Source organism: Mustela nivalis (assembly GCF_964662115.1).
Source record: "Mustela nivalis genome assembly, chromosome: 8".
Taxonomy (NCBI): Eukaryota; Metazoa; Chordata; class Mammalia; order Carnivora; family Mustelidae; genus Mustela; species Mustela nivalis.
In genome coordinates, this window is record NC_139027.1 from 126,648,435 (window position 1) to 126,661,471 (window position 13,037).

General features: G+C 42.8%; 1 protein-coding gene across 7 annotated transcripts in view; it reads right to left on the reverse strand.

Moving 5' to 3' along the window:
• CHD6 (chromodomain helicase DNA binding protein 6) overlaps positions 1-13,037 on the reverse strand; it is a 194,700-nt gene that overhangs the window by 70,985 nt on the left and 110,678 nt on the right. For all 7 annotated transcript variants that reach the window (XM_082744630.1, XM_082744629.1, XM_082744631.1 and 4 more), the window contains 2 exons: positions 9,732-9,987; positions 8,563-8,773 (listed from right to left, as the gene is read on the reverse strand). In XM_082744630.1, the coding sequence (XP_082600756.1) occupies positions 8,563-8,773; positions 9,732-9,987 (467 nt within the window). The remainder of the gene's footprint in view (positions 1-8,562; positions 8,774-9,731; positions 9,988-13,037) is intronic.

Below are 13,037 nucleotides of genomic sequence, written 5' to 3' on the forward strand. Positions count from 1 at the left end.
GGCTCTAGAAAACAGAGTATGGCAATATAATCCTGACTTCGTCGAGAAAAAGGAAAATCCATGTAAAGAAACCATCCAAGGATATAACATGGAGAGAAACAAGACCAACTCAGGCTCAAAAGGGACACGTGCAAAGCCAAGAACCAAGTCTGAAAACACTGTCTTTTATAAGGCCACAGTGCATCAACACCTGGAATTACAGGTGTAGATTTCCCCTTTTTCTTCTTTTTTCAATGCAATAAGCTGAAGCATAATAACGTGGGACTATGTAGCACGTAAACCAGGAGGCAGTGACTTAGAAAGGAGACTAGAATGAGCTTGGGTCAGGAGACATGAGTGAAGGGCTGTATGTCTGGATTCCATAAAACCAGAAGGGTAGTTAGAGACAATGGTCATTAGCATTACCAAGAGCCACAGCAGTAACATCAGCAGCAAGCTCTTCGGCGTCAAGCTCTGTGCCAGGCACTGTGAGACACGCTTGATATGCACCATCCCAGTTCCATCTCATGATGGCTCTACAGGCTGGTTTTATTGTTATCGCCACTGTACATTCGAGGAAGCCTCAAAACCAGAAACAAAAGCCCCACAAGCAAACTAACTTGCCCAGCCACCGAGCAGGTGAGTGAATTAAACTGAGACCCATCTGACTCCAAGTTCACATTCTTAGCCAGTCTGCTGTACGGCCTCCATATTGTACCCTACACTTCAATGTAGGAGGATGGAAAGACTCCCCTACAAACTTAAGAGAAAACTAAAGATAAATAAGAGACATCGGTAAATTTCGGAAGCTGTCAGTCTAGTGGAAGCTGGAAAAACGATAGGCACCGACAGGGTTCTGGTAAGCCAGTACACTGAGGTCTGTACTGGGCACTCAGGAGTTTGGGCACGTGGGTGATGGCATGGAAGCAGCACAGGACTTGGAGTCAGGGGACAAGGCTGAGATTCCATTAAACAGGAGATGCCACCACCCCCACCATCACCCGTGCGAACAAGTAATGCTAAAGGCGCAGAGGACCCAGCAGCCATCACACAGGAGCTGGATGCCCACGGCTCGAGGGGGGCAGGGAATCAGCACAGCTTTAGGGAGGAGGAGAAATCGATGAATAGTGATGCTAGAGCTCAACCCAGGGAAAAAGGTCCCGTACAATTAGAGGGTTTTGCCAGCTATGATACAACACCAGTTATAGAAACTGCAGGATGACTGAAGCATTAATTCTCATTTCTATTACTTGTTCAGTTTTGAGGGAGTGCTCTCAAAGAACACAGAACTAAAAATCCATCCCATTATGTGAGTTCTTTTAAACTGTTCCTCACCCCCTCCTTTCTGAGCCAAATCCCTTGGCTATGCCCTCACCCCGGTATGAGACTATGGCATGAAATTAAACGGGAACAAAACCAAACTGACAGCTGGAGAGGCAACAAGGCTCGAGAACAAAGAAAATCTTGAGGGCTAGTAAGTCTGAATGAAGAAATCAGACATCAAAAAATTCTCCACACCACACATCAGTGCAGCAATTAACCCTCTGCGTCAACTACATTTTGAACAAAGTCCCAGGGAGTTTATGTGGCTCATCAAACCGTAATTTTCAGTCACTGTCAAATTTCAACAAGAAGCAGGTGGCAGTCTGGAAAACCTGTGTGCTTTGTTTTGGGGAGGGAGGCGGTGACGCGCTTTTGGCACAACAGGAAATGCTGACCTCAGAAGGCCTGAAGGGAAATGAAAGCTTTTTCATCTCTCAGCAATAACTAGCTGGGAAACATAAAGAATTAAACAAATAAAATCCCACTCACAACAGCCAGACCCAGACAGAATACTCAGGATTAGGCTCAGAGTGAGAACTATGCTGGACTCGGAACATGACTCTAGGTCCCATGCTGCCTTGCTCACCGTGTCCCTAATGCCTACAAGGTTCAAGGCCCAAGCAGGTACTTCATAAGAATTTACTGAGGCAACAGTGTATGTAAAAGACCTGAATATGTGCAGTAAATATATGAGGTTCTTCAGTTTGGCAAAGATGTCCTACTAAATGTGAAAAAGCCCATCAAAATCCCAACAAATGGATATATGTATGTATAAATACAAATATGCATATGTGTGTATACGCACATATTTTTTTCTGTAGTCAGGGACTACAGTCAGGGAAAGATTAAAAAAGAATAATTCTGAAGTTTATCCTCAATAATATAAGAGCAAAGGAATAGAAATACTGATCAAAAGAAGACAAAGGTTAAACACACACCAACATAGATAATAAGTATATTTCATGGACAGTGTTTTATATGAATGGAGGAAAAGATGTACTATCTAATAAAAAATCAGACACATTTGGAAATAAATTAGATCCCCATTATATATACCACGTGCCAAAATTGCAGAAAGACTACAGACTGAAATGTAAAATAAAAGGCAATCAAAGAAATCCAATTAAAGATTCTCAGGTGAGAAAAACGTATTAATTCAAGGGGTGCTTTGGTAGCTTGGTTGGTTAAGCATCTGACTTAATCTCAGGGTTGTGAGTTCAAGCCCCGTATTGGGCTCCATGCCAGGCATGAAGCCTACTTAAAAATTAAAAGAAAGACAGAGAGAAAGAAATAACTTAATTTAATACTGCAGAATATCCAAAAGGATCAGGCATTGGTGGTACCAGGTAATCCTGAAAATGGGGATGCAAAGAGTCTGAAACAGAGGAACTGGCTGAAGGTCAAGTACCAGCCTATAGATTCCCCCACCCCAGCCTTGAAGAGGGTAGAAACAGAAGACCTGTACTGTGCTCTACCCCATGAGATACTAACCACAGCTATTTCTCTCCAGCGCTTCCCCATAATCGGCTCCCAGTACAATCAAGTTCCCATCCTCCATGCAGAAGAGAGGGAGAGATGTCCAGACATACAGACACAGGTGGTCCAGCTACACGGACAGTGTTCACGCACAGGAGGGAAGCCTCTGACCCGAGTCCCGGGGGCTCTGCTTCAGGGATGGAGTGGGCAGGTCCTCACATGCCAGCCCTCTAGCAAGTAACAACCACAAATGGACAAAACACAAAAAACCAAAAACCAAAAACCAAAAAAAGCCATGAATGAAGAGAAAAACGAATCTCAGGGCACTGGAGAGTTGAGGCAAGAAAGCTGATTTTGGGGAAGACCAGACACGTGCAGTTCCAGCCAGAGGGGACGCCACTGTCACGGCCGCAGAGGTACAGGGCAGCTGCCCTTCAGATAAACAGCTGCTGTCTTTTGGACCAGACGCACCAGAGGAAGGAGTCTGGGGCAACAGGACTGCCAGCAGGGAGAAGGGATCTACAGAAAACAGAGACACAGAGACGGTACACCCCAAACTCTGGCTCTAGACTCTACCGAAGACAGGCTGACGTCTCCCACTCGCACATGATTGAAGGCTGCCTCAGCTCAGGCCAGAGCTGCTGCTGACCAGACACCGACAGGAAGAGCACGCAGAATCTCACCTAGTTAACTGCCTCCAAATAAAACTCACTCTCTTTGCAGCAGCAGAACAGAATCCTGAACGTCCACAACAAAATATTGACTATGTTCTAGGGAAACCCCAAAATTATGCAATGAAATTGTGTGAAGAAACAGGAGAAATGTGACCCATTATTAAGGAAAAAGACAATCAACAGGTGTCACATCTAAAATGTTATAATTAAAGCAGCTATTATAATTACACTCAGTGAAGGAATGTATGTAATAAAGAAAAGACAGGACATCACAGCAAAGGAACCCGAAGGTAAGAAACACGTAGAAAGCTTAGAACTAGAATACAAGCTTTAAAATACAGAAAGCACTGAAGGGGTGTAGTAATAAGCAGGGCAGAAATGACTTGAGAAGAGAGTCAGGGTGCCGGAAGACAGAAAAAAACAGACTGAGACAAATAGAAAAACAGAGCTTATGGAAAGTGGAACAATAAGAGAAGGTCAAACATACAGGTGATTGGAGGCTCACAAAGAAAAAAAACAATGGGGCAAAAGGGAAAAAGAACCTGAAGGAATACCAACCAAGCCCTCCAGAGCTGGATGAAACATAAACACGTACAAATTTAAGCAGCTCACTGAAATCTGCACAGGGCGAAGGCCACACATCACAGTCAAATGATTTAAGATAAAATCATAGTAAAACAACAGATTACGTACAGGAGAAAGAGGGACATAAATGCCAGCAGACCTTCTTGTCAGAAACCGTGGGGCCAGAACACAGTGGAGTAATATTAAAAGGGCTCAAAGGAGAAAAAACGCAAACCTAGAGTCCTACCGTGAAGGGGACGCAAATGAACGAAAAGAAAAAAAAATCTGACTTGGAGAAAACAGACACTGTAGGAAGATTAAAAAACAACCACCACCAAACAACCCTCTATAATGACATCTCAGAAAGGCAGACAATGCATTTGTGAAACAATCAGTTAAATGCTATGAAAATTGAAAATTTAGAGAAGAAATGTTCTAGGAAATTGAAAATATAATTACATAATGAAAACTGAGGGGTTAAAGGGGGAGGACAGAGTACAAGAAAGAATTCCACCAGAGGTGTAGCAAAACACAGTGAGATGGTAAGGAAAGAAAATCAGGTGACTGGTCCAGAAGGTCTGACATATAAACAACAGGAGATCCACAAAGAGAAAACAGAACAAGAAGTTTTTAAATGGAACATAAAATACAAATTCCCCAGAACTGAAGGAACTCCGATTTCAGATGAGAAAGACCTGCTCAGTATCGAGTTTAATGGATCCCATACAAAGGACAGTTCCGTGCAGAATTCCACAGCACTGGGAAAAAGAGGAAAAATCAAAGCTTCTGAACAGAAAAACATGTCACATGCTCAGACCACGAAGCACAAGGGCTTTGAACTTCTAAGCAGCAACCATGGAAGCTAGACAACAGTGGGCCAAATCCTTTAAATTCTGTGGGGAAATTATTCCTAGCCTAGACTCCCAAACCCAGCCAGACTGTTACTCAAGGAAAGCGGCCTGAAAACATTCCAGGGACTGTCCACATTCCCTTATCATCTACCCTTCCTCAGAAGCTCCCTGAAGCCATCCATGGGATCTACCACGGAGATTTCATCCAAGTGGGAAGGGAAGACACCTGCCAGCGTGATGAAGGCAGGGAGAGGTGGCAGCGGGTACGCGGAAGGGAAAGCACGTGGAAGGGGAGGGCCCGTGCGGGAGGGGCAGCCCTCAGCAGACACAGCGGAGATGGAGACAACCAGGGTATGTTTGGGAGCTGAAATTGTAATAAGGAAATAGAAAAAGAAAACCAGGCAATCAAATAACAAGATAATTTTTAGTTTAAAAAGGTAGAAAAAATTGGGGCGCCTGGGTGGCTCAGTGGGTTAAGCCGCTGCCTTCGGCTCAGGTCATGATCTCAGGGTCCTGGGATCGAGTCCTGCATCGGGCTCTCTGCTTGGCGGGGAGCCTGCTTCCCTCTCTCTCTCTCTGCCTGCCTCTCCGACTACTTGTGATTTCTCTCTGTCAAATAAATAAATAAAAAATCTTTAAAAAAAAAAAAAAGGTAGAAAAAAGATCATAAACAGCACACTAGACGGCTGGGCTGTCGCTCAGTATCTGCCCAAGTCATGCGGCAGGGATGGGGGCAAGGAGAGAAGACTGTGCTCGTCTCCCACACTGGGAACAGGTAATACCGAAAACTACAAATCATCAAGAAATTACAACTGCTAACATTATTTAGGTATGGCTATAAATACTCAAAGAAACAGCATAAAAAGAATTTAAAGAGTTTCTGGGGCTGGGAGGGAAGGGTGCTATCCAGAAAGGCGCTTTCTCAAAAGTCTGACAAAACAGTTTGGCTCTTTAAAGTATGTGCGTGTATAACTTTGCTGGAAATAAAAACTAAATTAAAAAGAGAAAAGTTAACGAGGATATTAAGGCCAGAAGAACACTGCTGGATGCAGCTAGGGTGAAGAAACCACAAAAAAAAGTGTAAAAAAATACTTAGGAATATTTAGATGAGTGTGCAGTTCAGGAATAGGCGAAGCCTTTTTAAGCCTATTATTTTACGCATTTAACTTTAAATTTAAGCATAAATAAGCATTTAAGTTAATTTAAAGCTGTTGTAAGAATGCGAGTTTTGAATATTACAAAACTTGAAACTTCTAAAAAAAAGATAAACAAAACCCATACCCATAAACAAAAAGTCAAAAACCACACTGGGGAAGTATTTATGCTATATTCTTAAGTAAACAAGTTTTTCTTATATTAAAAAGGCAAAGAGCAACAGAAAATGGAGGAAAAGCATGAATAAGCAGTTCACGCACACAAAACTGTAAATAGCTAATATATACGGAAAATATTTACTTTCATTATTACTCAGAAATACAACTTAAAACAAGAAACCATAATTTTGGCTCATTGGATGAGCTAAGATTAAGTGGCAAAAACATTACTGATCAGAGTATGTGGAGGGGAAAGCACTGCTAAAAGGCATCAAAGTAGCAATATCTTTCTAGAGGGTGTTTTGGAAATATGTATCAAGTGCTTTTAAAACTGTACATCAAAATTTATCTTAAGGAAATAACTGGGAACATTCACAATGACCCTGAAGGGATAACCACAGAGTTCCTTAAAATCCTGAAAAACTGGGGAACAACCTATGAGACAGAGAATCATCAAAATTATGTTGTAGAAAATGAGTTAAAAAAGATCATGATATATTAAATAAAAAGGTGAACTACAAGGTAGAACGTAGAATATAAACTAATGGACAAGAAAACTAAATGCTTGTTTGCACAAAATGAAAAAGACACCTCACACCCCCGAGTGTGAGTGGGAGCCTGGAGACAGTGGTGAGGTTACATACGCCTGTACTTTCAAGAGACATTTAATACTTAAAATATCTGAAAACAAAATAAGCAATAGATGATAAGGACAAATAGGATAAAAAGGAGCTACACTGAGATTTGTACTTAGTAGAAGTCTGTTAATTACACTGTAGCTCATTTGGTGGGGGTTCTTAAAAAAACAAACTGTGAACTAGTAGTTCTATATATTTTGAAGGGCAAGATGATGTATTTATAAGAAGCAAGTGTTCTGGCAATGTGGGTTTCTAATTGTAAGGAACTTATAAAATATGAAACTGCTTTAACTAGTTTTGATTTACTCATTATACCTTCCTCAAAGAAAAAAATGATGTAAGTCTAAGAATTCCCTACCCAAAGACTTTCACTATAGGACTCTGAAAGTCTTTTATTGTCTAATTTGGTTTTGGAAATTTATTTATGTAACATTGAATATCAGCATATCCCATAATTGAACGTCACTTCTTTTAACACTCCTTCTATAAATTACATGTTACAACAGCAAACAGAATTTTTAAGGATCAGAATATTTTTTTTTTTTTAAAGATTTTATTTATTTATTTGACAGAGATCACAGGTAGGCAGAGAGGCAGGCAGAGAGAGAGAGAGAGAGAGAGGGAAGCAGGCTTCCTGCGGAGCAGAGAGCCCGATGCGGGGCTCGATCCCAGCACCTTGAGATCATGACCCGAGCCGAAGGCAGCAGCCCAAACCACTGAGCCACCCAGGCGCCCCTATTTTTTTTTTTTTTTAAAGATTTTATTTATTTATTTGACAGAGAGAAATCACAAGTAGGTAGAGAGGCAGGCAGAGAGAGAGAGAGGAGGAAGCAGGCTCCCTGCCGAGCAGAGAGCCCGATGCGGGACTCGATCCCAGGACCCTGAGATCATGACCCGAGCCGAAGGCAGCGGCTTAACCACTGAGCCACCCAGGCGCCCATAAGGATCAGAATATTTAAAACAACTGTGATTTGCTATGATTATTTTATGAAACCAAAGCTTTCCTTTAAACTTAGCAATGCCTAAGCTAACAGTTCCTATGACCTTGAAAAGTCTTTTACCATTGCATAAATTCTTAAAAATCCCTTTATTATCTTGGGATCATTGATGTATCCCAGCGACTGGAAACATAAGGCCCACTGTATAAAGTAACAAACGTAGTGCCCACACAGAATCCCAACAGCCCATATAACATAACATCACACACTTTCCACCTGCGTGAGTGACGGAATTTATAGGAATATGAACAAGAACACAGATCGGAATGCCACAGCTAGTGTATCATAAACCTTGGAGGGTTTGCTAACAAGGGACGTAAAGTATCCCCAATTCTCTTTTTGTGAACTATCAGCTTGCACTTTTTTAGCAACTTGATACAGTGATGCTTTCCAGGATGTATTTCTCTCATCGTTATTAAGGGGGAAAAAAAGAAAGGGAAAAAAAAAGCAAATGCATTGTTTTCTTAACCTTCTTTTCTCTAATGCTTTTGAATTATGTTTCTTACAACTAAAGAGAATACAAATAAACATGGAGAATTTCCTTTTTAAGCAAACCAAGGGCTCCATATCATAGCCCGAGAAATTCACTTTAGGCAGTTAAAACTGGGCCTATTTGGTCACAGATTTAACTCTTCTCCATGTTTGAATGTTTAGTTGTTAAAGCATAGTTTTTAGATGAATCAAAAAGGTACCCAAGAGAGAACTGCCCGCAGCACCTGATGCATGGCTTTGAGTCAAGCTCTCACCTTCGCTGGATGAGATAATCTTCCAGGATATCGAGACAGCGCACCATCTGGGAGAAGATGAGGACTTTGTGACCACCTGCGATCAGCTTGGGGAGCAGCTTATCAATCAGCACCAGCTTCCCTGCTGCTTGGATCATGGCCTGCAGCTGAAAGTCAGGGGCATCAGGGCTGTGGGTTTTTCGGAAATCTTCCAGAATTTTCTCCTCTGCCCCTGAAAAGGAATGCAACAAAACTATTCCTTGAACAAACTCTGAGGGTAAAAGTTGCTGTCTGCTTTACAGATCCTGAAAAAAGAATTATAGTGAACTGCTAGATCCAGACCAACAGTCCGTCGAGGCGACACGGTGTATGCACACCTGGTCCGTGCCCTCAGCAGAGGACTCTGCGGTGGGAGTGGGGCCATCGTGCAGAGAACACAAGTGCTCTGCCTTCCTGGGAAACCTTACCAGGTAGAGGAAGAACTGGAGATACCAAGCTGACTCATTCAAGTAAAGAAACCTCCACAGAAAGGCAACAAAAAGACATACTGTTGACATCATAAAATCTAGCTAATAGCGAATCCAAGCCCCATTCTGAGTTAAAATTTTATCAGAAAGCTTTATCATCAAAAAAGCTTCTGACGGGGGCGCCTGGGTGGCTCGGTGGGTTAAGACGCTGCCTTCGGCTCGGGTCATGATCTTGGGCTCTCTGCTAGGCGGGGAGCCTGCTTCCCCCTCTCTCTCTCTGCCTGCCTCTCTGCCGACTTGTGATCTGTCAAATAAATAAATAAAATCTTAAAAAAAAAAAAAGCTTCTGCCATGTTCTCTGGTTACTACAGTTAACTGTTAATTTACCTATGGATTGCATCATGATCATTTATTCAGCTAAGTAATACAACTCCCTGTCCCGAAGGGCACGGTGTGGGCCAGGCTGCAGGTCAACAAAGGGCAGCAGACTGGTGAGTGCCGTCCGTCTTCTGATGGCAGAGAGCTGGTCTCGAGAGCTGAGCTCTGCGCACTGACCCAGATCCGCCCACCTCTCTGACACTCAGCTTCATACGCCGGAAGAAGGTGAGCACCCGCACATCCTCACACTGAATGAACTCAATATGCAGGCAGGACTGGTGGTTATCATGGGCTTTTGGCCGAGGCCACGGCAGGCCCGAGCGGCCGCCTGCTTCCCGGACTCACCGTTGATCAGGTAAGGATGGTTGCAGCACTTTCTCAGCTCCATCATGGTGTTGATGAGATTGGGCATGTTGTGCTGATTTGCCCCCTTGGTCAGGAAGGAAAAGTTCTTCTCCAAGATGGCGCGGTAGTATTTTTTCTGGATATTGGTCAGCTCTACTTCAATGATAGTCTCTTGTTTGGGGGCAAGGTTCTTTTCCACGTCATCTTTCAGCCGCCGAAGCATCATGGGTTTTAGGATAGACTGCAGTTTCTTCACCTGTTCAGGGAAACAAGAGCTGTTCACCTACCCATACCTGATTTTAATGACTGGTTACCAGGGTAGTCCAACCTTCACTACACTCTCCTGAGCAGCTAATCACAGTGCGATGGAGGTAGACTGAATAAAAGATCACGACTAATCCCCAAACACGGGGAGTCTGTAATCAGACCTCGAGGAAAGAAGGCGGGGTCTGGTTTTAATTCCCAAGTAGTCACTGAGAACCCAGGTGGCAACCTTACAAGAGATAAAGGGAGATAGGTATAAAAGACAGTACCTACTCTCTAGGAGGGAGAAAACAAATCCCTCTTGCTCTATCATGTATGCACGGTGCAGCAACTGACCTGAGGACAACTGTAGCTGTGTGAGGAGGGACAAGTGACACATTGCAAAGGGGAGACTTAGATACTGAGAGAACAAACTAAAAAGCAGACGCAATCTGGGGTAGGCGAAATGTGTGAAGGCAAAATGTGTGGGGTAGGCTCAAAAGGGGTGAAAACTTTCAGTTATAAAATAAGTCAGTCCCGGGAATGTAATTCAGAACATACGGATATAGTAAATAATACTGTATATCTGAAAGCTGCTAAGAGAGGAGATCTTAAAGTTCTCATCACCAAAGAAAAAAACTATACTGTGGGTGTGACCGATATTTAACTACACTTAGTATGGTGATCATTTCATAACATGTACATATACTGAATCATTATCACACACACGTGAAACTAAAGTTATATGCCAATCATATCTCAGGTTAAGAAAAAAAAAAGTAGAAGCAATCTGGAGGCAGACCCCTCCTCCAGCTTTTAAGTAATGGCAGCAAACATGTTTGGAGTAGCAGCATGTAGAGAGTTAATCCTGTAAGACGATGTCTCCCATGCCATCAAGCAAGCTGTCGAATCAGGGGCCCTTTGAGCTGACAGCAGTCTTTGCTATGATTTGTCTGTTCTTCTCCTAACAGCCCGGACCCGGACAGCAGATCTCCACTCACCTGACTGCACTGGCAAGGTGACCTGCTCCCTGTTCCAAGAAGACAACGACAGAGAAGGGATTCAAAAATCAAGACACCTGACTTAACCCTGAGCTTTAAGATGGTACCAATAAGATTAATCCTGGTGGGAAAATAAAGTAAGGAAGGGCAAGTGCAAAGGATTGAGTTTTAAGTTCATACAGGGCTGTTTAAAATGTTTCAGGGCACCTGGGAGGCTTAGTTGGTTAAGTGTCTGCCTTCGGCTCAGGTCATGGTCCAGGTGTCCTGGGATTGAGCCCTGTGTCAGGCTCCCTACTCAGTGGGGAGCCTGCTTCTCCCTCTCCCTCTGGCCCTCCCCGCTGCTCATGCTTTTTCTCTTGCTAGCTCTCTTTCAAATAAAATCTTTGAAAAAAATGTTTTAAAAGGGGGTACATTCTGCATAAATAAGCTGTGTGCGGTGTCAATGCTTCCTGGAAAAAAATATAAAGTGACTTATAGACAGTGATTTAGTAGAGTTATCAGAGCAGATCCTAAACACTGACAAATATGCTTTGCTTTGGAAGCTGATGCCTTCTGGGACTTCTATTTCCTGTGATTTAAAATATAGACATTTGATGCCATTTTTGTGGTTTTCTCCTAACTAACCCCAATCTTAAATTTAGCCCATTCATGGAACCTTGATTTCACCAACCATGGTACTTAGGAATCTATCCCCCAAGTGGATCAGGAATTACTGTGTAAGAGCCCAAAGAGAAAAGACACAACTCGATCATTTTAAAGATATGGACAAATGCCAATCTGTCACATGCTGGGTTCAGCTTTGCCCTTCACTTGGTTCCTACCTTGAATCATTTAGAGTATACTACATGCCAGACACTGTGCTGGTCAATACAACAAACACAACTTTGGAGAAGAGGTGGGCCTTGTCCTCAAGGAGGTCATTGTCTAGAAGAAAAAATGCATACCACAAAATAAGTGCAATGGGAGAAAAGGACACCTTGCAAATGGTCCAAAAATGGAGAGAGGGTTGGGAGCTAGCTTTTGAAAGATCAAGAGCTACTGCAAACGTAGAGAAGTGAAATGAAGTTTGATTACTCACTGCTCTGAAAGTCTGACTTGCCACAGAAGTACAAACAAACAGAACTGAACCACAGAGTGTACTCCTGACATCTGTTAGTGAAATCCCCAAACCTTCTTAGTCCCCAAGTCTCTGCCCCAACCCACTCTCACACCATTGCTAGCTTAATTCAGCGGAACTAATTATGTCATTCCTGCAATCAAAGCCTTGCGTTGCTTCCCTAAGACCTCCCAAATTCTTTAAACCATCTTCCAAGGCCTTCCCACAATCTCTCTCCCCCTCTAGCCTCACACTTCACAATTCATCGACCCTGTTTCCAGCTCAATCAGATGATTCCCTATAACTGAATAAATTCCATAGCTGATTATGCCAGGTGTTTTTTTATTTCTTTGCAATGCAGTCATCATTCTTTCTTTCCACAACTGAAAATATACCCACCTTTCAAAGTCCATTTCCAAACTGTTCTCTTTCCATGAAGGCTTTTCTGATTCCCAAACAGAGGTGACCTTCTCTCTTCTAATTCTATTACTTGTCCTTCCTACGGCATTTAAACTTGTCTGGCTTACTTCTGTAATTTCTAGTCAAGGTTTCTACCCAACACAGACAGATACTTATTAATATTGGCTGTTCTGAATTAGATTTTAGTCCAATAAGCTTAGACTCAAGACTAGATCTTTGAAAACCGAGGAAATCTGGGTGATTTGGACAAAACTAGACTTACCAACTAGTATATGATTGCCTTCTTTTCCTTACTACCTGTGTAGTCTTCATACTCAAGAAGATGAGCCTGGGATGGGGCGCCTGGGTGGCTCGGTTAGTTAAGCCGCTGCCTTCGGCTCAGGTCATGATCCCAGAATCCTGGGATCGAGTTCCACATCGGGCTCCTTGCTCGGCAGGGAGCCTGGTTCTCCCTCTGCCTCTGCCTGCTACTCTGCCTGACTGTGCTATCTCTCAATCTCTGACAAATAAATGGGTAAAATCTTAAAAAAAAAAAAAAAAAAAAAA